Below are 26,342 nucleotides of genomic sequence, written 5' to 3'. Positions count from 1 at the left end.
TCCTCCCCTCACATTCTCATCCACTGTTGGTGGTAATCACGACAACTCGGCAGTGCGGAACCACAGTCCTCACAGGACATTTCCACAAGGAGCACATTTATTCATTTAATAAATATTATGAATGGATGAGTCACGTGACCCTCACCACCGCGTCAGTTCCTAGACGGGTGTAATTTCAGTGGTGAGAACAGTCCCGTGGTCAAAATACTTTGTTAAAAGTCACACAAGAAATGGTCAAAATCAGCGTTCAATCTGTCTTTCAACTTTGAAGCCCAGGTTCTTTCCAACGCTGCTACCACACGAACAGTTCAAACAAAGTATTCAAGTCCCACATCTAAAGAAAAAATGCAGACAGACATGACCGATTATCTCGCAGAGACTGAGACACCACAAATCCTTATCACCTCGGAAGCAAAAAAACCACCAACAAAGGCTGGCTACCATCTCTCAGGCCTTTCCATACACAATCTCGAGCATCTACCAAGTTGTTCATTCTTAACATTTCCAAGGCTCAGATGGTCTCCCAACAGCAGACATCCGGCCAACACTTGGACACATTAGCCTCGGTGGTTCATCCACGGCTGCTATAAACAACATGTGTAAGTCATTTCTCTCCCTTCTAAAGAAAAAGTCAGCAGCTGTTAGCTAAAAAAATTTTTTCTTTATTGTGGATGAAACATTGCCAACTTACATATATCATTTTTATTTGGAGTTTTTTTTTTTTTTTTTTTCTATTCCTCGCGGTGCTCCTGAGAAGTTCAGAAATGCATTGATTTCAGCTCTATAAAAGACAACCCCTTACTAAGTTTGGGTTGTAAATTTCCCACACGTAGATTCAATTTGTCAATTTTAAGTAGAGAACCCTTCATAAGTGGAAAAGTAAAAACGGGTAAATAATCACAAATGTCGGAATTTGGTCAGAATTAAAAGTGCATTATTTTTTCCATAGGAATCACTTCATATTTACAAAATATCACTTCATATTTACAAAATTAAAGAACTTTTGTTGCTGTAAGATGTTTTCAATACTTTGATATGAAAACCATTATTAGCTTTAAGAGTCAAAGTCAGTGCTTTGAGCATGATGTGAACAAGCACTGTCTCAGTGCTGCTCACCGCTTCCATCCTGAAGACACGCTGTCTTCTGACCGGGTAAGTCACGGCGTCTCTCCTCCTTCCAATTAACCATTACAATGTTCAGACAAACTGGAGCCTTTATTTGGGGGAATATTTGATACGTTAGTTGATTGGTTTTATTAAAGTCATTGCTTTCCCCCCGTATTTTGTTACGTTTTGGTGCTGTTCCCCCCACCCCTTTTAAACCAGTAACGGCAGGAACTAAAGCACACCCACGTGATATGGAACTACACGAACATGAAATTCAACGGCTGGATTTGCTATCACACCTAGTGGTTGACACCATGAGGAATGTCATGGAAGACTGTGGCAGCTAAGGCAGAATTCAGCCACAATTTCTAGTAAGTTTCTTGAGAAGGAAACAGGAGAATTACCGCAGTCAAAACACTGTGGTACAACTCTGCTGCTGCTGTCCTCCCGCTAACATCACTCATCAGATACGCTGCCTCACAGAATGGCCGCCGAGAAGATCCCTGGTACAGATGGTTCATCTCTGACATAATTTAGTTTCGAAAATGGAGATGTTTGTCTCTTCAGATCAACAAACACTAGTACGCATCCTAGTCGGCGGTAGTGCCAATGGTGTCACAACTGGAACGTGGAGTATTACAGCTTTAGGACAAGGGCACGTACTTACTTAAATAGCAGCCGTGGAAGGTCACGTGCCATGTGGATACACAATCCACCCACAACAGCTTTCAGACTTATGTTAAACTACGGGGTGAGGAGGGACAGACTGCTGAGCAGGAAAAGAAAAACTCAAAATGTCATAAAAGGTAATTAAAATATGATGTAACTTATATGCCCACCATGCATTTCCTTTCTCAAAATTAAAAGAGAAAAAAAAATTTTCCATGTTCTATTTCTTCAAAATGAAGGATCATGTGTTTTATTTTTAAACTTAGGAACTTTTATTTCAGATGCTCAACACTGAAATGAAACTTCAATGGCAAGCAGCAAATAATTTAGGATGGTCAATGAAAGTATCTTTGAAAGGATCATATAAAAATCTGTAAGTAATAATTTCCTAGAGAAATAATAATGGGCAGAACAGACATGAGGCAGGTTGGCAGTTCTAATATAGAACTTGTACGACAACTTCCTTTAAAGTGTACTAAATAAAGAGTGGCAACATAAATAAATTAACTAAGGAGACAGGTGATGTTTTGAGGCAGCAATGTCTCAGTTCTAAAATTCTTCAGAAAAACAAGTTTTATCCATCAACACATAAAGACATCCAATTTTCTAAATACAGTAGAAAATATACAGTTAATCACAGCAAAATTTACAAACAACCAAATTTACCTTTGGCCAGAGCCAGGCCTATTTACACATTTGGATTAGTATCATTTTCACCTTTCTTTGTTAGATAGATGTTTCTATTTTCAAGGCATATTGAAATTCACAAAATTTGCAAGAAATGTCTTTACATGTACAACTTCAACAACGAATCAACCATGAGCATCCTGATATAATTAAGTTGCGAGTTAGGATTTTTTATGACAGGTTTATAAAAAACTAAAATGCTGTCATTAGTATCAAATGCCCAGTGCTGGTGTTGCTGAAGTGATTTCATGGCTCCCACGACCACAACAATGAGAACGATGACTCCTGGATTAATGCACCTCTCGTATCAACACCTCAGACAGGCAGGCGGTGTCGTGCTCAGTGATATTGCTCATTAGTTATAAAAACGCAGCTGTATGATTGATTGACTACTTTCCTATACATGAAACTTGTGCAAATGTGTGTGAGCAAACTTTTAGTTTAAAGATACCTTTATAAAGATACCTCAGCTCTTAAAACAAAAGCACATCTGCAATACACTTTCAACTATGAAGCAGCAACAAATTGCCCAGACGTGCTGCAATGTGGATGGATCTTCAGGGAATTGTGGTGAGCGGAACCAAGTCAATCTCAAAAGGTAACATAATGTATGAGCCCACACACAGCACTCTTCAAATGTCAAAATGATAAAGATGGAGCACAGTTGGTGGCTGGCAGATGTGCACATGGCAGGGGAGAGGTGCTGTGATTATAAAAGGGTGTCACAAGGGGTGACGCCTATGACGAAGCTGCTCGATGTCTGGACTATGGTGGACACACGAACCTGCACATGTGATCAAACTGCACAGAACCAAACACACCAATGCACACCGGGACACCCGGGCCTCCAAGGGACACCTGCGCTTGCGACCTCCACAGAGGCTGCGACACATGAAGAATACGTGCTTCAGGTCAATTTTCTGCATTAGGCACAGAAGTCATCACTATTATTTTTGTAAATCTCTATTATCTTTAGCAAATATACTAAACCATGTTTCTAGCTTAAATGAGCTTGAAAAGCAGAGAAGGAACTAAAGAGCTAATATATTGCTACTAGTATTTTGCCTTTTTATTTTACTTACTTTGTAAATTAAAACAAATGACCAAATGCTTCTCCTAGCTTAAATTAGGTCAAATCAGAGAGGGAGGAAAAGCAGGTAATATAGCTATTGCTTCCTCCCGTGAAACCTGCCATTTCTTAAAGTACTAAGAATATTTTTATTAAATTTAGAGAATGTACACTGCAACAAACATGACTTTTTCCAAAAGGCCACTTTGTGATCAAGTACATACACGTAGTGTTGTGGGTTTTCTGTAAAGTGCTATGTATGTCATCTCTGGCTTGAGAATCATCTATTGCTTTAAAAGGTCTTTCAACACAACTCCAGCACTGTTGTCAGGTAACACTGGCAAAGGCGTAAATGTGGGCAGCACATCTGAGATGGGTTTCAAAAGAAGATGACCAGGCCCACCAGGTCCATGTCCAGCTGGGTTAATAAGAGGCACAGCTGCAGAACGTGGAGCCAGGAATGGATTCACATCTGTTCTTCTACCAGACCTGGATTCTGTTGTATCTAAATGATAAAATATGAATTATTTAGTCCACTAACCTTCACAAAGAAGTCAAATAGAAACAAGACTGTGCACATAAATAACACTGTCATATTCACAAATAATCAATTAACTACTACTGTCATACGTAAGTCGACCTTGCTGGTCACACCACCATGGTGTCGGACACTTACTTTGGAGCGCTCTTAGTTATTCACAGAGAAGGTACAAATAGACACTAATTACTAAATACAAATAAATATTAATCTGTATCGTTAAAATCTGATTAAAGTTCGCTCCTAGTAATTCGAAACATTTTCAGTAAAATCCGGTGCTATCCATGTGTTTTAAGTTCCCATGTTTAGTCCCCAAATAAATTCAACTCACAGCTGCTACACCGTGGAGCTGAGAGGCCGGGCTCATGAGACGGGGAAAGAGGACTAGGCAGTAAGAAAGGAGTGGGGGAAAGAAAGGGGAAAGAATATTTGTATATATGGCTAATACTTTATTAAACACGCTAATATTGCTGTTTCAAGTTTAAATACCTGTTATATAATTGACAAACTTCATTTAACTTTTACAAAGGTAGTTTCTATGTCACAAGGTACACTCTGACTATCCGCCTGAAAGAAGGACCTGAGAAACTGTTTTCCCCAAATAATTATGACAGCCATGAAAATAACTGGCACCCATGTTACAGTAACAATCAGTTTAATATTAATTTACCAAAATAAGAAACAGTAAATGCATTACATATCTAATCATCTTTTAGACATTCAAATGTTTGGAAACAATGCTCAATTGTTTCCCTGAAAAGTCAGGTTAAACAATTCGTTTTTACTGGAACAGGCACTTAGCTTACGCCCTAATGTCTAGTGAATATAATGTCCTGCTGCCTTATTACCCGAGACCGCTAACAACGTCACTGTTGGTACACAAGTAACCTGACCAAGGCACCCACTTCAGCCATGGAAAACTCAAATCAAAGAGGCCTCTACAACAAAGCAAGCACTGAGATAAATGCATCAACTATACTTATCATGGGGCGCCCTTGAGTCCCCAAGTTGTACTTTGCTGTGAGTGCCCATTTTCCAAACTCTGGGAAAGCTTCTGGTGGTACTCAGTCAGCCCGGACTCTTCAAATCCAGAATCAAAGACTAAGCTTGCTATTTTCAGGCAAATGTATCCAGATCAGACCACCACTGGCTTTTGTCTCTGATCAATGCAAAAAAAGCCAGCAGCGCCTCAATATGGGGGGGGGGGGACAAGCAGAGAGGGAGCAGAGGGGAGCAGAGGGAGAGAGGGGAAGAGAGGGGAGCAGAGAGAAAAGAGAGCAGGAGAAAATAGGGCAACACTGTCTTAATGAACAAGAAGTGTTTTCAGTGCAGTCTAGTCCTACTACGTGAAGTTAAGACTTTTTACTCAATTTAGCAGTCAAACCTGTTATCGAAACAATAAATAGATTTTACATAAATTTTCTATAAAAGTTTTCTAAAAAAGAAAACATAAGTTTTTTATGAAAGTTTAGTGAAAGGGGCCTCCCTCGTGGCCTAGGGGTTAAGTCTCAGCTCGATCACTGCTACTACGGCCTGAGCTGGATTCCACACATGGCGCAGCAGACCTCTGCTGTCTTGCCCGCTGCTCTCCTTAGCAGTGTATTTCAGGAAATCTGCCTGTTCTACTCCCCATTTTGTCTTTGGTGAGCCCTTGCACTCCTAGCCTATAACCCAGTTCTTCTACGGATAAATATATACATCTTTAAAAAAAAATCTAGTGAGCTAGAGAACCATGTCCACACACTGTAGAACCACCAAGCCACTTGCTTATAAGCAGATCTTTCAACAGAAGCAAATGCCATATGACATTCTTGGACGTCTAAGCCAGTTTACTCAACTGCTCTTAAAAAAATGTTAATGTTTAACATACCAAGATGTGGTTAATGAGTGTAACACTCAGATTTTCACATCAGCCTTCTCTAAGTATAAACTACACTTGTACCTGATTAGCAATAAGCACCATTGGTGAGAAAGGAAAGCAGGTCATCAGTTCACTACCCTTTCTCCAAGAAGGATAATTCAAAGTGACTGCTGCAGAGAGGAATTCTTCTGATTTACAGAGGGAAACTATTTCATGCGATTTAATCTAAACCAATTAAATATCAGATTGCTAAAAAAATACAGGAAGTCAAAAGTTAATGCTTTATTGGAATTTCAGTACAAATCATTACCTATTTTCAAAAACACTAAAATCTAAGTTAATATCATTGTAAAACATAATCATAAATTAAACACTCCATTTTTAAATTGCAGATATAAATATCTGATTTTACCTTTAAAACTTTCTGGTACATTTGTATCTAGTTTTCTTCTTCCTGGTGAATCTAGAGGTTTCAGATCACGAACAGAAAGCTTTGGTGGTGGAATAGATGGATGAGATTCTGTTTCCAGAAACTTAACAAAAAGTTCTGAAAAGGACTAAGAAAAAATAATTTGGTCACATTAGTAGATATTGAAACTGTATTTCCTACAACTAAGAAACTTTACCAGCTATTCTCATTGAATATTAAAAACTAAGTATGCCGTGTAAATTACTTCCTTATAAATAACTTTTATGACCAATTAAAATACTAGTACTTTAGATACAAGGGCAGCAGCCACAAAGTGTTGTAATCAATAAATGTTAAGGACAACACTCATTACAAACCTCATTCTCCCATACAGCCACCTGCTAAGACTTAGATTTGTTGCCATCAATGACATGTAAGACTCTAAGCCTTAAACCATTGTAATGACTGTTCACATAGATATGAAAAATTATAATAGAAAAATAAGAATTAAAGTCATATTTTTCAAAAGACACATTCACTGACTATAACAAAAATTCACCAGTGATAGTATCAGATTAAATGCAGTTAAATTAAAATTTATCCATTTAGGGCCTCCCTGGTAGCACAGGGGTTAAAGTCGCAGTGCTAGCAAGCTATCACCAGCCACTGAGACATGAGTTTGATTCCCAGCTAGGGATCTATCTGCCTGTTGAGCTCCTCGCTCCGTCTCTGGTGAATCCTCTCACCCCCCCACACCTCTGGCCTACACCCCTGTTCCTGCATGCATAAATAAATAAATCTTTTAAAAAATTTTATCCAATTTAAAATAGGGTTTTATCTTTAACCAGATCTGGATAAATCATCTATCCTCAGTTTCCTCTTTATTTAAAAACAAACAAACAACAACAACAACAAAAAACCACAGATGTAAACTCCACACTCTAACTCACAGTGCTTCTCAATTCAATTAATATTCACTTTATGCCTATTGTGTAACAGGCACTATATTTCCAAGTTATGAACTGCCTCCTCCCACCAGAGAGTCAGTGCAGTGAGGGCAGGCGCACTGTCTGGTCTGCTGCTGGATCCCCACTGCTTCCAACAGTCCAGTACACAGCAGGTTCTCAGCAAGTATTCAAAAGCTCAGTGCCTGAGTAGACACAGACATGCGTAAAGCTTCCGTCTTTAACAATTTAGTAGTAAGATAGACGAATGACTGTCTACAGCAGCATGATCAAATACAACGAAAAAACAGTTAATACTTTGAAAAGCAGAAGTACTATATAATAAAAATTTAAAATAAAAACTACATACAATAAAATTATTACGACTGGATTATTACTCTTAAGTAATCACCCTTCTGGGGCTCAGTTTTCACACTCCAAAATAAAATGGCTATATAAAATAAATCTGATTCCTTGCAAACAAATGTGATGTACAATCATTTCACCATTCATATTCAAAAAGAATAAAATTGGCTCTTACACTATTAAGCACAGACTGCTGAGTTGGTCTCAGGGGTGTGTTGGGGACACTTTTCGATCCTCCTCCAAGCCACCCAGTCATCCACCTGCTAACAACGCCCTGGTCTTCATTAAACAACTGAAAGGTTATTTAAAAAAAAAAAAATTTATTATCAATGTAAGAAAAAATAAAAATAATTTATATGGTTTCAGATAGTAACAAGCCATGTTTTTCAAGTCTAATTCCCAGTAAATGTTTCCTACTGATCAAGACTACTATTGCCATCACCATGTCATCCCAGGCAGTATCTCAAATAAAAGCTGAGGACTGTTGTATCAAATTTCAGCATTCTCACAGGAGAGATGATTTATAGATTACAAAATATTTTTTAAAATACACAAACTGAAAAAATTCATCTCTTCACCATTGTAGATTCCATTTCCACAATGAAAAAGTTATATTCAGGCAAAGTTACACACACAGTAGTAGTAAACAATGTCATAGGGGACCCTATTTTATTTATAAACAATACGCAAATGTCTCTTATCACTTATTTACCTGCTCCATTTCCTCCCTTTTGACACCCAGGATGCTTCCCATTAATCGTAATACTTCATGACGCTGATTTTTTGGTGTATGGAAATGTCCAATGAAGAGGTTTCTCATTAGGACTCTGAAAATGAAGGCAGAAACAGCACAAATTATTCCAATAAGTGAGCTCAAACAATAAACGCTAAAGTATATAATTATACTTAATTTTCAAAAAGTAATTTTATAAACCATTGACATGTATATTTCAAACAACTCATAACGCATACATTTAAAAACATCACTTAATCACTGACTTTCTTCAACCAAAAAATTAATCAGTCAGTCAAGATAATGCCCCATTGAAGTAATTCTCATTACCTATCTGGGTCAATGTCCATCTTAAAGAGACACTCCAGATCTTTCCATCCCCACTGTAAATAGTGATGATAGTTCTTATGCTTAATGGTGATGTTTCTATTTCCCCATTCATGTTTATGAAAGATTTGTTAATATTTAAAATTTTTAAATATTAGTATTACATATGTATCTAGTTACAGACCTAATATATTTAGCAAACTATGTTCATTTAAGGATAGTAAAGAGAATAAAAAATGCTAAGAATAAACTTTTTATTTCCTAAGTACTTCATAATTGTGGCGATGTTTTAACTCTCCCATGTGGTTTTAAGAAAAAGAATTTGAGCTGGAAAAATCTATTTTGAAGCCAAGAGAAAAGCTGCTATGCTACCCACCCTTCATTAAAACTACCTACCTACAACTCAACACCACGTAAGGAAAAGGGCAGCATGGCCATCTGGGACTGGGCCTTTCTGAAATTTCTCCTCTTTAGCTCTCTCTGCAGTCCCCTGGCCTGTGCCTATGTAAGTGTGGGACTGTACTGAGGTGGTGGAACTGTCAGGAGGGGCCCACGTGGGTGCAAGAAGAACCAGAGATTGTCTCAAGTCAGGGGGAAAGTGGTGGAAAATTCACCATTGCCACTGCCAGCAACAGTGATTTATATAGTCTTGTCCTTTTCTTAAATTCCCAATTTGGCTTCATACTCATATCTCATATGGGCTTTTATTCCTGAATCTTGGCTAAATTCTTTAGGCTTAACCTCTTGGCCTCAAAAATACTGAGCAGTGCTGCCTTGCCGTCTACCTCCTCATTACTATAGTAACTGGGTTATGTACTTTATTTCAGTAAACATGATGAGTACCTCTCCAACTCAACTCCAGTCATACAGTGATAGATGACTATGTTAAAAATCAACAACAGAAGAAATACCAAAGAGCGGCCATCCCAGCTCTAAGAGATATTCCTATTAGTGAAGTAAAACAAATGCTCTTTCTTGCAGCCAAAGAACTTTCTTATACCAAAAACTGAAATGCATGTAGACTAACACTAGCAATTGTTATAAGATTTTGATGTAATTTTTTGACCACAATTATTTTGACTCTTATTAGGAACTTAGCAATGAAATGTAAAGAAGTTGGGCTTCTCTTAAATTAAGTTTTGTTGATATTTTAAATGTTCTCAAATATTAGTCATTAATGGACAGAACAAAATGCTGCATTACTCTATTAAAAAAATATATATGCACACACATATAAACATCTACAGGTAGAAGCGCTTTTTACTATAAAAATAACTCCATAAAATACATGTAAGTGAAAAGACAGAACATACTTGTCCACTTTTCCTTCTGTACTGTTTACTAAATTCATCAATTTCTTTTGTACATCATCCAGCATTTCTTGTCGAAGCTCATCTGTTTTGAAACATGAATAAAGAGTCATTAAAATAGTGTGAATTACTATATAATGAGACTGATATCTTCGCAGTAAAGTCTGACAATATTCACCTGTGCTAACTATGAATATTCAATTATTTTCATCTCTCTTTTAATTCAAGGAAGTAGGCATTCTGATAAGAAATTACCTAGACGCCAGAAATTAATTCACATGGTTTGCCCCCAATACAATAATCAAGTCTTTAACATGAAATTTAATACCCCCCAAAAATTAACATTTCCCCCCCGAAATTTCATCCTCTTCAGAGACAATAGCAAAAAAGAGATTTCCAGGCCTTCCTGGTGGTGCAAGGGGTTAAGTCTCAGCACTATGATGCTATCAGCAGCCTCTGCAGCACAATCTCTGGCCAGGGAACTGACCCATTTGGCGCAACAGGCCCCTCCTATCTCACCTGCCGCTCCCCTCAGCAGTGTACTTCAGTAGATCCGTCTATTCTGCTCCCCACTTTGTCCCTGGTGAATCCTCTCACACACACCCCACCCCTGCACCTCTGGCCTGCACCTCTGCTCTTGTATGCATAAATAAATCTTTGAAAATAAAAAAAAAAGAGGGAGATTTTCACCACTGCATCCTTGCATGAACTATTTCCAGAACCACTCTTTAATGGAAAGAAACAAAAAAGTCAATTTACATTCCCTTTATCCATTTTCCTGGCTGGTTTTTGATTTTTGTGAACTAAGAGTGTCTAACACAACTAAGACCATGGCCAGGATGTAGTTCACAGGGCAAAGTATTCTGAGTGAATAAATTACAAATGCAATTCAGATCACTGGCTCTCACATATCAGTCAAAACAACAGATTATGACTTATGATTATATGTTTCGACTATTTTATTTTATATTTTTTAAAAGATTTATTTATTTATTTATCTATTTATTTATCTATTTATCTATCTATCTATCTATCTATCTATCTATCTATCTATCTATCTATCTATCTATTTATTTATTTATGCAAGCACTGGGTACAGTCAGAAGCACTGGAGGGTGAGAGAATTCACCAGAGCCAGAGCGGGGAGCAGAGCAGGCAGAAGGACCGAAGTACACTGCTGAGGGGAGCAGCGGGCGGCAGGAGAGGTCTGCGCACCATGTGGGACCCTCCTCCAGTGGCCGGGGAGCAGCCGGGGATGGAACCGGCACTGCAGAGGCCATGGGCAGCTTCGCAACCCAGCGCTCAACCGCTGCGCCACCAGGGAGGCCCTGTTTCGACTATTTTAAAACTCATTGAAAAGGAAGCAAAAATCTGTGAAATAATGATGAAATAGTTGGAATTTGGGCCTCCCCGGTGGCGCAGTGGTTGAGCGCTGGGCTGCGAAGCTGCCCGCAGCCTCTACAGCGCCAGTTTGATCCCTGGCTACCAGCGAGGGTCCCACATGGTGCGCAGACCTCTCCTGCCGCCCGCTGCTCCCCTCAGCAGTGTATTTCGTCAGTCTGCCTGTTCTGCTCCCCGCTCTGGCTCTGGTGAATTCTCTCACCCTCCCGCACTTCTGACTGTACCCAGTGCTTGTATAAATAAATCAATCTTTAGGAAAAAAAAATAGTTGGAATTTGAGGAGCTTCAAGATAAAATCTAGAATCACAACAGATTTCTTGTTCATAAATTCAATGAATTTATGAAGAACCAAGGAACGCTCAACCACACCCGTGGACTTCACACCTGTTACTTCAGAAACAGAAGTGTGAGCTGAAGGAGATGCTTGTTATCTCCAGTGAGATCACAGATTTCATTCTGAACAAAACAGAGAGGAGATGCTGTGCAGCGGAGCTCTGTTTTCAGATCAAAGAATACTCAGATCCCAATGCTGGACTCCAACCTTTTCCCACAAACCTGTTCATGCTGCATCTCCAGTAGTAGCAGGATACAGTTCCCTTACTAGATTACTTGCAAATATTCTCTCCTATTCTGTAGATTGTCCTTTTACAATTTTTTGGTGGTATCCACTGAAGGACAAAAGTGCTGAATTTTGATAAAGTCCAATTTATTTTTTCTCTGGTTGCTGGTGCTCTTAATAGTTAAGAGCACCGCCTAACTCAACACCACAAAAACTTACTCACAGAAGTTTTACAGTTTTAACTCTAAAATTTAGGACTATGATCCATTTCAACTTTTGTGGTTGGTGTGAGGAAGGGATCCAATTCTGTTCTTTTGCATTGGATACCCAGTGGGTTTCAGCACAATATAATGAAAAACTGTTCTTGAACAACTGTCCCTATTGAAAATCAACTGACCATAAATGTATGGTTTGTTCCTGGACTTTCAATTCCCAATGCAAGACTTCTCTTACAAATGTTCTTTCTTCTGCATGGAAAATTCTTTTCCATCTCCTAACAGTTGCCTATTAACAATTCCCGCTCACTCTTGATATTTCAGCTCCTTGGTCACTTCCTCAAAGTTTTCTGTGAGCCATACGGAGCATGCCAGGTCTATCTGTTTTGTTTGCATTCTGCCTTTTATGTTGCCTAGAATCCTAATTTAAAATACCAAATTGTACACAAAATGTCCAGTTTAACTGTTGCAATAGCTTGTGGTTGCTCTAAATCTTGAAAATTTAAATTGCAAAGTGTAATTCATCTAATAGGCTAACTTTACCAAAACAGAGATGGTTGCCATAACCATATTATAAAAGCAAGGTTTGTGTTTGGAAAATCTACTATAAATGTTTCCTTTCCTGTCTTTCCAGTGGAATTTAAGCTTGGACATTAAAAAAAAAATTTTTTTTTAAAGAATAAGAGAAAAGGAACAAGATTATGTTTATTAAAGGCTGAGTCAGGAAGAGACATTTTATATTCTTTATGTACACATATGTAGTACGAACAAAGGGTATTATTTGGGCCTTCTCTAGTACTACATTCTGAATATAAATAGAACTCTCAATTATTCAGAAGAATAACAAGTAACTTCATCTCTAATTCATGTTCTGAATTAACCATCCCACTCGTGAGTTAAAGTAAAAGTCAGATAAAGGAGGAGCAAGGCCTTTCTTCCCATCTTCCTGCACTTCTCTCCACACTACAAAAAGGTAGCAGGAAACAGAGCTCCAGTTTACACTACCCTCTCTTCCCTTTCTCTGAGACATCCCTTCATTTACCTACTGTCTTCTAAAATTAATGATTTTTGGCATAGATTACATGTCAAAATAATAAAATTCTGGATATATTATTGAAGTTAATTTTATCCATATCTATTTACTTTTTAAAACATGACCACTAAGAAATTTTAAATTATACTTGTGGCTGTGGCTTGCATTGTATTTTTATTGGTTAGCAGTACTCTGGAATATAACCAAGCTGTATCTCCACTAGCTTATCCTGTCCCTTATTAAAAAAAAAAAAAAAAAAAAAAAGACAAAACTGAATGATAAACATTTTTAGAGTAAAATTCACAAAGTAGAATTCATTCTGATAAAAATGATTTTAATAAATCAGAATAATTTAACACCACCATATGAAAAATTCAGCAAGACATCTGTCTTTAAAAAGGTTAAGTCAAAAATATTTTCTTCAAGGAAGTTCATTTATATTGGCATATTGATTAAAATCTGTTCAGCAAGGCAGGCCTAAAATAACTGTATTAAAATTCCTTAAACTCATTATCAGAACAGTTAGTCCTGAGCGCACGTGACACAGAATCGCTAGCTCCGCCTACCCTTGCAGGCATGCACAGGGCTGTTTCAAATTTAACTTGTATTTTAAGGATAGTCTGAGTCTGATAATTGAGTCTAAGGGGAAAAAGTCCTCCAAATCTGGGGGTAGGGTTTAGAAGGGTATTAACCAGGAGAGGGGAAAAGTCAAATTCTGACTTCAAAGGTCCCCACAGACTTCTCTTTTTCTCTAGGCACCCTATTTTCCTCCCATCAGAGATACTGAGTATTTCTCCACAAAAACGGGAGATTAAGTCAAACCACAATTTGAAATTAGAACTGTATTTACATGGGCAGGCAAAATAAATTATTTAGGAATGAGTTTTAAGCCAAATACAATACCCCTATGAAATAATCTAAACTGCCAAAATAATTCTGGAAGTGGAAAGAATAGGAGGGGGTTGGGTTTATTTGAAGTTGAGTAGTTAAAGAGCTGAGATCTAGTCTAGTTTGGAGGAAGAGCTACTCAAAATATATAACATCCTAAAACCTGCCATATCAGAGCCTCGTCTATAATGCCAGTGAGGTGGTGGCATGGTCTTCAAAACTGATTTAAAATCAAAATTGAATATAAAAATGCAACTGATTACAACAAATCAGCACATCATAAGTTTACATTTTACTTGTGATTAGTAACACTGCGCTAAAACACTGTCTTCACAGAACTTTATAAAACTCTTGTCTAAGCAGTAGAAGACTCACCTGACTGAGATAAGACAAGTTGCAGCAGGACCTGAGGGTCGGAAGACCTGACCTGTCACAGACCTGGATATGAATCATGCTCCTGTCACCAGGGTCAGACTTTATTGCCCGTATCTCAAAGAATTTTTGAGAGAAGCTGCTGAATTAAATGTGGCCATTCTATATAATCAAGTGCTATATAAAGCACCAGTGCTCATTCATCTGATTTCTTAAAGTAACTAGGACTTCAACTTTCAACCTGATCCTAACCAATATCAAATACCACCTGGCTTAACATTTTCCTTTATTTGCCATCTCTGTAATCCAAGGCAAAGGAGTTAATAGAAGGAAGGAAAAATGTTCTAGGTGATTTCTTTTATCGCTGTATCAGCAAATACGTTGAATTAATGTCTGACTGGCACTGCTACCTTAAAGGTAAATTTAAATCTATACATTAAATCTAACACAAGGAAATTCAGACTAGTTTATTAAATGTATCAAAACAAGAGCTAGAAATTAGCGATCCTTTTATTATAGAATTTCAACTTTTACAAGATGACTTTCATTATAACACCAAGTATTTATTAAAAAGTGCATTTCATTACACTGGAATGTAAGACCTAACAGCATCTGTATTACCTTTTAATTCAATTCTTTTCAACCATATCAGACATAGAACTTAAAGGTCCATCGTATATATGGTGGATGCTTCCATGTTTCATAAGTATAATTAATTTCTAAATATAAAGTAATTTTTGAAATTCCATTTTCTAGCAATGAACTCACAGGAAAAGAGAGTATTAATAGAGTATAACTTCAATTAATTTAAATTTTACTAGCTCAGAATTTGTGATTAAGCTGAGTTAGGCTGAGGCCTGCTGGATTATTTTTATAGTTAAACTAGAGTGACGGTGGCATTTGAAAGATATTTCATATAAATATTTTAATGTAGTCAGATCAGGTCAATTTTCCCCATCCTCCCTCTTCCCTTTGCATGAATTCTGATAGTTCATACTGCATTCTTTCCATAGCAAAAGAAAAATTGTTAAAAAGGCTGTCATAAATCAAGTTATATGTTTTATTTTAAAAGGTAAATAGACCAGTCAGATTCCAAAAGGTGCGATTTTGTCAGTGACAATAATTTTTGACATTTACTGAATATCATCACTAGGAAAAATACCAATGACAAATGGCTTTCTTTCTAGGTTGCAGACTGAGCCTCAATTGATTTCTGAAAGCTAGCTCCCTGTTGTGTATCAGCATAGGCTACATCTGGCCCAATGAAATGTTGTTCAGCCCACACAGGACTTTTAGAAAAACTTAAATTAGGGGCCTCCCTCACCTCTACAGCCTCAGTTTGATCCCATCACATGGCGCAGCAGACCTCTCCTATCTCACCCAAAGCTCCCCTCTGCAGTGTATTTCAGTGAATTTGCCTGTTCTGCTCCCCACTCTGTCTCTGGTGAATCCTCTCACCCTTCACACCTCTGGCCTACACCCCAGTTCTATGCAAAAATAAACAAACAAACAAATAAAAACTTAAATTAGGTGTCATTAAAAATTTGCCATATTCCTTATGAAAGACCCAACTTCCAGTGTCTCTTGAAACATGAAGATTTGGCAATGCTTGGGCAGAGCTGGGAACGTGCTTTTTCTTTATTAGAAACTCCCAGGCCTCAGTCTCAGTCCCATTTGCTCTTTTATATTATCATTTAGGCTCCAGTTTATGATGTGTGCTTAGGATCCCTACTTAAAAGTTCAATTTCTCCATGTAGCAACCCACTTCTACCTCCAACTTCTCAGCATTTCACACCACCACCACACTCACATACAAACACACACAAACACCGCCCCCCCCCCCAGCATCCTATGGTCCCTACTACCAGATCTTCAGCCAGTTTCCACATATGAATTCAGCCCTCTATCTAGAATGCTCTTCCAACTCCCTGCCTACTAGCTGTACCTATTTTTCAAGTGAGGTGAGTATACTCCTCACCAGTCTTTGCTCCCTTTCCATAAAACCAAATAGAAGGGACTGCGCTTTCCTTTCAAACCAGCTGGTTGCCATGTATGTGACTCCATGTAATCTTCCCCTTCGTGTCTGGCTGCAAACCTTCTGAAAGTAAGATCCTAGTGCACACTATCGGTGTATCACCAGTGCCTATTTTAACGTCTGGGAAACAGCATAAAATAATGTATGATAAATAAATGGATGATAAATTTTACTTCGGGAAGGGAAGAGGACCTGGGAACAGAGCATAATATAACAAGCTGAAAAAGGCTTAATTATTTATCTCACTGATATATCAACTTTTCCCCCCTTAAATTACAGCATTGTCTGGTATACCCAGATGTTTATATCATCATAAATAATTTTTTAACCATTTAAGGCAATTCAGAAAGCTGCATCTGGTATTTCTTATACATTTCCTCTAAAATCACCACTTCTGCCAAAAACATCTATAAAGAAAGCCCTCAAAAGGTTTGAGTAACAAAGCGTCTGGGAATGTATTTGGCCTGTGTTCAACAGGACATTATATGTTTTCTTGTATAAATCATGTCCTGGAAAACGGAATGTCTTTATTTAAAATAAAAACTCTACCATCCAGCGGCATAAAGGCAGTTCCATGAAAAACATATAAACTTATTTTATATTTGTATCTTTAAAATGTTTTTATGCTTCATGTTACAGTAGGTTGACTGGGACTCATTTTATATGTTTTAGATTTTCTTTAAAAAACAGTCTAAGGAAATTTTCCATTCCCAATTCATAGAAAACCTTTTTAAAGCTTTAAAAACCGTTCTTAAAAAATCAGTTACGGACTCCTTTAAGGTATTAGTATAAACTGGCAGACACTCCAAAAGATTTTCCTAGTGGTAGAATCTAAACTTGTATTTTTTATGAAACCTATTTTCTTTTGCCTATCACAAAATTCAGCACCCTCCTGAATAACTTGTTTTCTATTTCAATGTTAACAGTTCAGCTGTAGTCTAGACTTCCACAGGTGTGTGTTTTCCCATGAATGACAAGTCCTTATAAATGCTGAACTCTGATCAATGCAGAATAGTTCATGAGAGACAATGTCCCATCTGCTTCACAGGGACTAACATCTTGAGTGTCAAAGGTCAATCAAAACACAGGATGGCGGGCCTCCCCGGTGGCGCAGCGGTTGAGCGCTGGGTTGCGAAGCTGGCGAAGCTGCCGCAGCGTCTGCGGCACCAGTTCGATCCCCCGGCTGCTCCCCGGCCACCGGAGGAGGGTCCCACATGGCGAGCAGACCTCTCCTGCCGCCCGCTGCTCCCCTCAGCAGTGTACTTCGGTCCTTCTGCCTGCTCTGCTCCCCGCTCTGGCTCTGGTGAATTCTCTCACCCTCCCGTGCTTCTGACTGTACCCAGTGCATGTATAAACAAAAACAAACAAACAAACAAACAAATAAATAAATAAGCATGCCTCTATTAAAAAAAAAAACAAAAAAAAAAAAAAACACAGGATGGCATTTGAAATAAGTTTTAAGAATGATATTGAATTATATTCAGGCAAAATGTTTAAAGAATTTCTAAAAGGATTAGTAATTCTTTTACCAGTTAATACTATATTAAAATACAGATAGCAGGGGCCTTCCTGGTGGCACAAGGGATTAAGATGCAGCACTATGAAACTCTCTGCAACCTCTGCAGCATGAGTTCAATCCCCGGCCAGGGAGCTGACCCACATGGCGCAGCGGACCTCTCCTGACTCGCCTGCTGCTCCCCTCAGCAGTGTATTTCAATAGATTCGCCTGTTCTGCTCCCCACTCTGTGTCTGGTGAATCCTCTCACCCCCCACACCTCTGCCCTGTACCCCAGATCTTGTATGCATAAATAAATCTTAAAAAAAAAACACAGATAGCATCTGTAAGATCTGAGGGTTTCCCTTCATTGTTACTTTTTCAAGGTGGGTGAAACAGGTCAGGGGGCAGAGAGAGAAAGGGTGGGAGAGGGAGAGAAGTTCTTACATTTTCATAGTGAAATTCTGCTACTGGTTTAGGACTCCGCTCACGTTCCTTGAATGCCCCTGGGATTTACAGGGAACTAAACATGCCTTGCTCATGACCACTGTTCTGTGCCACTGTATTAAATATGAACCTCTGGCATGCATGCTGTGTGTTATTTCCTTATCTAATAAGCTCCTTGAAAGAAAGAGATCTTATCTAGTATCTCACATACCATCTAACATGAAGTTGAGCAGTTGGTTCTCATTAAGTTCTTAAAGCCTAATAATGCATCTTCATACTTCTCACCCAAGGCCGGTGGCTCCCCTGAATCCATCACACAGTTGCATGTACACAGCACCAACAACTATGTACTCTAAAAACGATTGACTATCTACTCTTTTAATGCTGGCATTATAGTTCTCTTTTCATAAGTTTGACTAGACTGAATCATCTCATCTCTGGCACCAATAACATAATCAAGAGTTTGAATAAAATACCACTTTTTAAACTGAATTTCCCAATATTGTTTAAATGTTGAAACTATGTACCGACTAATCAACAGTTCACAGATGCTTAGAAATAAAATAATACTTTGCCTCTACAATTCAAGTCTCTGTACTTTCGTGCAACAAAAGCCAATCTGTCTTTTTCAAAATTGTTTCTCCTGGCAAATATTTTTGCTGTCTGGCCAAGTTTTGTGTTAAAAATAAAGTACAGTATTACAACATCAATCAGCATTTAAAGTACTTAATGATCTAGGAAAGAAAATATACAGTGATTCTTTTGAAACAACCAAGCCAATCAAAGTCTTATTTAAATTATCAAGAGTAGTTTTGAGAAAATAAAATCACATTTGTGTTGAGGGACATAAAAGCAATATTAAGCACTTAGATAGCAAAAGAAAAAAACAGATTGTTAAAAACTGTAAATGGCAAGAGTGACTTAAAGACATAACAAAACTATGTCTTTACTCCACCTTCCTGTCTGTGCAAGACTGGCCCCTTGCCTGTCTTTCTAAATATCAGTGGTATGAGCCTAATTAGTTTTTTTCTGTAGCTAATATTGATTCCACAAAATGAGTCTAAAGTTCCTATGTATTTACAATGAGTACTGTAATTTTTTACATGAATAGAGACCTAGCCTTGTCAGAGATAATAAAAATCTGAAAATATTCTACTAAAGGGTTTAAGTGGTATCTGAACAAGTACTAAGTAGTACAGGGACTCTGATAATACTTATCAAATGCAACAAACCAGTGACTCTTTCATCTTACCATCATCTCCCAGGAATGACTCAGGGAAATGTCTAAAAGGGATTTGGCCTTAAATATTACAGCATCAGAACAGATGGTACTGAGCTGTTACAGACCAATGGTTCAGAACACTGTCTTTTCACCTCCACTAGTGAAGCCCTGCCTTAAGATATCAATTCTTTGGTTAATCCTTTGGGTGCCCAGTGTGTCTCCTCTGGGACACCCATATGTCTTCCAGATAACATTGTGGTTGCACTGGCCCTTAACCTAACTAAACTGTTCTTCAAAATAAACAGTGCTTACAGGTAAAGGCAACCATTTCAACATTTGGGACACAGCACACAGGATACTGGCCTATCTTCAAAGTAGATGAAGATACAGAGAACAAAATGTAAGTCCTACTATAACATTTTCCAGACAGGAAGAAATATAGTACCGCAGAAAGATCATGAGATTTAGTCATGGGTAAATTCAAATCTGTTTCTTTAAACTGTAAAAACTTTAGGTTTGCTTATGAAAAGTACACAAAATTTGAGAATAATACTGTAATGTTATATAAAAATTTCCACAATAGTCAATATATAATAGTTTCCTTAATGCCCATTTCCAGTCCAGTTGGAACTCAAGATTTCTTGAGTTCCAAGGTTGGCCAACTCTTACAAAGTAAACAGGACTTTTAGTTGGGCAGTAATTTCTCTCAGAACCAAGTTATCTTGAGGAAAACTACTTCCTATGCTCGATCTTACTGCCTTTTGGATTCCTAAAACTCTCTCATCTTCTGTCTTGTACTGGATTTAGGCTGACTTTCTCTAATTTGTCCTTTGGCATCCAAGCTTTCCGTGGTTCTTACATGCTTGCCCCCACAGTGTTTGATGGTATTTCTGCTGAGGCATGTTCTGTGGATTTTTATCTAGTTCTAGTTTCTGTTTTATGTTAGGTACTATTTCTTAATTCCTTAATGATGTACTTCAGTGCTGCTGCGCCTAACCCAGGCACCTAAAAGTTGATGAATTTCTAGGCTCCATTTTGTCCCTTTCAATAACCTCAAATCACTTCCCACTGAATGCAGCCCTAGTATATTTTCAATTTCCTAAGAACCCTTAAATCAGAGATTATATGAGCACACGCCATCTCTGTCAGCTGTTAGACTCAACAAAGCACTATGAACCACCTGATTACCTAGGTACAATTAATTATCCCAAGTACATGGCTCACATTAGGGAACTGACAGGGTTAATGAAATACCCCAAGAGCATCAAAACACAAGATGATTGACTATATGTAAAGTACCATCTATAATCATGAAAAGCTAGTTACACCCAGACATTCATTCCACATAAAATAGTGCCCTCTCAAACCCATCAGAAGGCTTCAGGTAGGATGAACATGGATTGATCAGGAAGAAGTCACAACTATAAAAAAAGTCAAGTCAATCACATCAACAGTCAAGTTAATCAATCACAGTCTGCCATGGCAGCTCAGGGGATAGGGCAGGACACCCTTTTTTATCAAAGAGCACACACTTTTACACACTCAGACTGGGACACTGACATACGCTAATAAATCCAATGTGTACATCTTTGGATGTGGGGGCAAAAGTCAATACAACTGGATTGCTTCAATATGCAGGAAAACTAACTTGATAGCCAGGGCCAACTTATGACTCTGTTTTACCAGGACTACTGGTTTTGTTAAAATAATCAAAATGAAGCAAACTGGTCAACGAACATGGAAATGGAAGTCACACACCAACGGAAGTTGTCTCCCTCAACTGAACCAATGCATAGGTGCAGCTTGATAACCACATTTGAATCAACCCCGGGGGAAAAGGAAAAGGAAATAAACATACTTTGTTTTTTAAGTTCTTCAATTTGTTCTTCCTTTAGATCTAACTGTTCTGTAAGTCTCGATGCTGAATCCAGGGCAGCATTTGCTTCATCCAAACGCTCCTGAGGGCAGACAGTTCATTAAAAAGCAGCATGCAAAAACTATTTCACAAACTACAGTGCTAGAAGGCATCTCAGAGCCCAAACTTTTCATTTCAACCAATGAAGCTGTACCTCTATAACCTTGGAAAAGTTCATGCTACTAGTCTCAATGCTAGAACTCACATACTCTTCACACTATAATATTGCTTTCTAGAGGAACTAAATAAAAAAACAAGATGCTACTAAAGGAAAACATGGTGACAAAAGTAAGAAAAAGAAAAGAAAATCTGGACTTTTGATAGTATGGCAAACTAGATACTCTGGACCTTCTGGAAAGTTGAGTAAAATATTTTAGTCAATTTAAAAGTATCTTTTGAATGTATTAATGAATTAACCAGAAAGTATAAATGGTTGATAAACATATTAAAAGATGCCCAGCCTCATTAGTATTCAGAGAAACACATATTAAAACCACAAGAAGATAGCCCTTCTCATCTAACATACTGGCAAAACTTAAAATTTCCGATAATGCCAAGAGTTGCCAAGGACATAGACCCAGAACCCTTAGTCCCACTGGGAGGAGTAATTTAGCACAGTTGCTTTAGAAAACAATCTGCCATCGTCTAATAAAGTTGAAGTTACCCATATATAGCCCATGACTCATCAATTCCAATCAAGAAAGTCTTGCGTGTGTATCAGGAGATATATATATAAGGAAGTTCGTCACTGCACTGTTTGTATAGCAAACAATGGAAATGCCCTTTATCGGTAAAAATGGGTAAATAGATGATATATTCATGCAATGAACACAGTAATGAAAATAATGAAGCCTCTACACATCACTCAGTAACATGTTTGCAACTCATGAAGTTACATAATAGTAAGCAAATTAAGCAAGACTCAGGAGAATTGTTCAATTTACATAGCTAAAATTCCATTTATAATGGAGTTCAAAATATATTAAGTCTTCACTTAACATTGTTGATAATGTTCTTGGAAACTGTGCCAACGCTAAGCAAACAACATATACCGAAACCAACTTTACCACAGGCAAACTGATAAAAACGAGTGAAGTTCCCACAGCATATTTTTGGTCACAAAACACCAAACTTCTAAATAAAGACCCCAAACACTTCTAATATTAAACAATCATGTGTATCCATTCATTTTCTTTTTTTTGTTTTAACATTTTTTTTTTAATTTATTTATACAAAAACTGGGGTACAGGCCAGAGGTGGGGGAGGGTGAGCAGATTCACTAGAGTCAGAGCAGGGAGCAGAACAGGCAGACGGACAGAAAGCACTGTTGAGGGGAGCAGCGAGCAAGACAGGAGAGGTCTGCCACACCATGTGGGTATCTCCCTGGCTAGCAGGAATCGAACCCACGCTGCAGAGGCTGTGGACAGCATCACAGTGCTGCGCTCAACCCGCTGCGCCACCAAGGAGGTCCTATCCATTCATTTTCAATCTATTTATTTTAGATTGAATAAATCTAGGTTCACAGGTGGCCACAGTGTGTCATGGCAGCTCAGGGGATAGGGCAGGACACCCTTTTTAATTGAAGAGCACCCACTTTTACACATTCAGACTGGGACACTGACATACGCCAATAAATCCAATGTGTACATCTTTGGGATGTGGGAGGAAATCAAAGTCCTCAAGAAAACCCATGCATGTGGGGAGACTGTGCAAACTACACACAGATCGTGGTCCTGTCCAGGAACGTTTTTATTCCTCATCAACTTTATAACCAAATGACATTATTCAAGGATCTGCTATATATACAATCAAATGCTATATTGTCTGAAGATACAAAACTATGTGATAAAACCACAAAGAAAAGCCAGGGGATAATAAAATCTGAAATGGTGGTTAGCCATGAGGCAGTAGGAAGGGTGTGAAATATGGAAGAGTGCATCAGGAACTTCAAAGGATGACATTCTATTTCTAATAATGGGTGGCGAGTATTTGGGTATTTATTATACTGTTATTTTCGTGTTTTATACATGTTATCTAAACAAGGTTTTGCAGTCACTCAATATTTAATAAAAATTTCAAAACTTTAAGGGAAATGCCTTCATTTTATTTGGAATATTAATGTTTGAACAGCATATCCACTACTAATTACAGCTAAACAAGCTTTATTATTTCTACCAACTATCACCAGAGTTTATCCTTAATCTAAAATCTAACCCCTACATCTGAAAAACAAGTCCCTTTGGTATCTCTTCAAAGGGGCTCATTTTATTTATATCATATGGTCATATAAATTAGAAATATGTCTTTATTTCAGATGTCATCTATAAAAGATATATTTACATCTTCCATGCAATTATTTATGAAATATGGCATTTAAAGGGTTTTGCTGGAAAAGAAAAAGATGTAATGGGATAACATTACTTTAATCTATGTGAAATATAATACCCAATATATCTGGTTGAAAATTACAAAATTAAAATTGTAGGTAAATCTCCCCCCCCACCCCGAGATCTCTAAAATATCCCTTTATGCAAAAAAATTACAATGTCCAATAATCTCACACTTGCTGTGTCTATTAAGTCACACAGGGAAATCCCAGGTATGTTGTTCACTATTATGCTCCAGAGCAAGGTATAGAGTAGCCTCGTATTATTTACTAAACTAATTGTTTAGGAGATTCTTTCCATGATGGTGATTCTACAAGTGTTTTTCAATGAATAATAAAACCTACAAGAAAGGGCCTCCCTGGTGGCACAAGGGGTTAAGACACAACCTATGAAGCTATCTGTAGCCACTGCAGCATGAATCTAGCCAGGGAGCTACCCACATGGCGCAGGAGACCTCTCCTGACTCGCCCACTGCTCCCCTCAGCAGAGTGTATTTCATCAGTCTGTCTGTTCTGTTCCTCACTGTCTCTGGTGAATCCTCTCACCTCCCCTCCCCGCCCATTTCTGGCCTGTAACCCGGTTCTTATATGTATAAATAAATCAATCTTTAAAAAAAAAACTTACAAGAGAAAATGATTCAACCAACCTGTAATGATTCCAGTTTTCCTTCTAGACTTTCTGCCTTTTTCTTCCATTCATTTGTAAGTTGTTTGTGCTTTTCAAGTTCAGCAGAATACATGGCTTTTTCCTCTAAAGAGGGGGAAAAAATTACATTAATGTTGTGCAATTGTGACAAAATCAGAATTTTAAACCATTTGAAATTTTAGTAATTCAACAAAAACAAATGTCTCCAGGAAATTATGTATGCCTTCATCATGTTAATTGGAATGAATGAGATCAGTATCCTCAGCTTAATTCCTTCTCATCTTGCCAACTCTTCTCTTCCTTCAGAATCCACCCAAACAGTTCCCCTCTGACGAAGCTTTCTCTACAGCCTCAGTGCCATACTATCTTGTACACATATTCACTCTAATAATTACTATATTGTAAAAGAGACCTAGAAAATTATCATACTTAAAAATTCAAGATTCCGACCATATGAGTAATGCTGAAGATTCACATATGCACAAGTTTTGTTTAGATACAAAATTATAACGCCAGTTATTCCATGAGCTTCATAGCACCTAATCACCACCATTGATAGGAGTTAATTCACAGCCAACAATTACTGAATGAATGAACGAACAAGTGGATTTGTGGATGACCTAAAGAGGGTAAATCTGAGGCTGGGTGGTAGCATATTTGGCTCTCAAGGTGAAATTGCATTGGTTAGTTTTATTGTTTCCAAAAAAAATTTTCACCCGGACTAGGAAGTGTAGCTACCTCAAAGTACAGAGGAACAGCTAAGAACGAGGTCATCATTTCAAAAGGACAGTAATTACTGGTAAGTGGGTTCAATCTCTAACCACCGGAAACCTAATCATCTTTTCTACATGTGTGCCTCTCTTTCTTTGTAGTAGCCTCTGTATCATGCAATCATCCTTTCTATATTACCCTGACTCTTCCCCAACTCTCACCTTACTGGTAATAATACAATATTAAAACACTTTTAGGTGAAATATATTTGACATGTGGCACTGGGTTCGTTGAAGTTTTAAAACAAAAATTTAATTGCTATAGTTTTGTATTTCCTAGTTTTAATTGTGAGGAGTCTAAATTAACTTGTTGAAGGTCACTTATTTTTTCCCCCTACAAGTAAACTTTCACAGATGCCCCATGCCTGATCTTAAAATAGCACTTACGTAGCCAAAATTCCCAATAATTACAGTATTTTTTCTTTACCGAGTGATCACGCAACTTACCTTGCTGGAAGTGCTCCAGCACCATCTGCAGGTTGGAGAGTGACAATGCATACTGCTTTACCTGTTCCCGAGAGACAGAGAGCTGCAGTGCTGTCTCGTCCCTCTGCTTGGAGATTACATCCAATTGTTCCTGCAATGATTCTACCTGCAAGTTGGCTTGATGGCTTCAAATGAAAAAAATAAAAGTCAAACTTTCCATCTATTCAGATACTTTAACAAATGAAACATCTTCCCTACTTTTTTCCTGGTGGCAAAATATACGTGATACTGATAACTTTAACCATTTCTGAGTGCGCAATTCAGTGGCACTTAAGCACCTTAACACTCGGACGACCATCGCCTGCAGCCATATCCAGAACTCTCCATCTTCCTAAGCTAGAACACCCATTAAACAATGTCTTCTTCTCCCAGTAGCCACCATTCTATTTTGTCTCTATGAATTTTACCTTTTCTACATATGATTACACTAAATTCAAGTTAGATTTCAGAGA

General features: G+C 37.9%; 1 protein-coding gene and 1 pseudogene across 3 annotated transcripts in view; one reads left to right on the top strand and one right to left on the bottom strand.

Moving 5' to 3' along the window:
* Positions 1-263: 263 nt before the first annotated feature.
* Positions 264-26,342, bottom strand: part of TRIP11 (thyroid hormone receptor interactor 11) — a 65,271-nt gene continuing 39,192 nt past the window's right edge. For 2 of the 3 annotated variants that reach the window (XM_054692812.1, XM_054692813.1), the window contains 8 exons: positions 25,852-26,015; positions 24,636-24,739; positions 21,546-21,645; positions 10,024-10,105; positions 8,363-8,477; positions 7,826-7,942; positions 6,344-6,488; positions 264-4,037 (listed from right to left, as the gene is read on the bottom strand). In XM_054692812.1, coding sequence (XP_054548787.1) covers positions 3,817-4,037; positions 6,344-6,488; positions 7,826-7,942; positions 8,363-8,477; positions 10,024-10,105; positions 21,546-21,645; positions 24,636-24,739; positions 25,852-26,015 — 1,048 coding nt within the window. In that variant the 3' untranslated portion in view covers positions 264-3,816. The remainder of the gene's footprint in view (positions 4,038-6,343; positions 6,489-7,825; positions 7,943-8,362; positions 8,478-10,023; positions 10,106-21,545; positions 21,646-24,635; positions 24,740-25,851; positions 26,016-26,342) is intronic. The other variant, XM_037504033.2, reaches the window with a different exon arrangement.
* Positions 9,141-9,720, top strand: LOC119239521 (phosphatidylinositol N-acetylglucosaminyltransferase subunit P-like; annotated as a pseudogene).

This window comes from Talpa occidentalis, unplaced genomic scaffold, assembly GCF_014898055.3.
Source record: "Talpa occidentalis isolate TD23 unplaced genomic scaffold, MPIMG_talOcc4v2.1 talOcc4.11, whole genome shotgun sequence".
Taxonomy (NCBI): Eukaryota; Metazoa; Chordata; class Mammalia; order Eulipotyphla; family Talpidae; genus Talpa; species Talpa occidentalis.
Note: the sequence above shows the minus strand (reverse complement) of the source record. Positions and strands in the feature narration are given on the sequence as shown.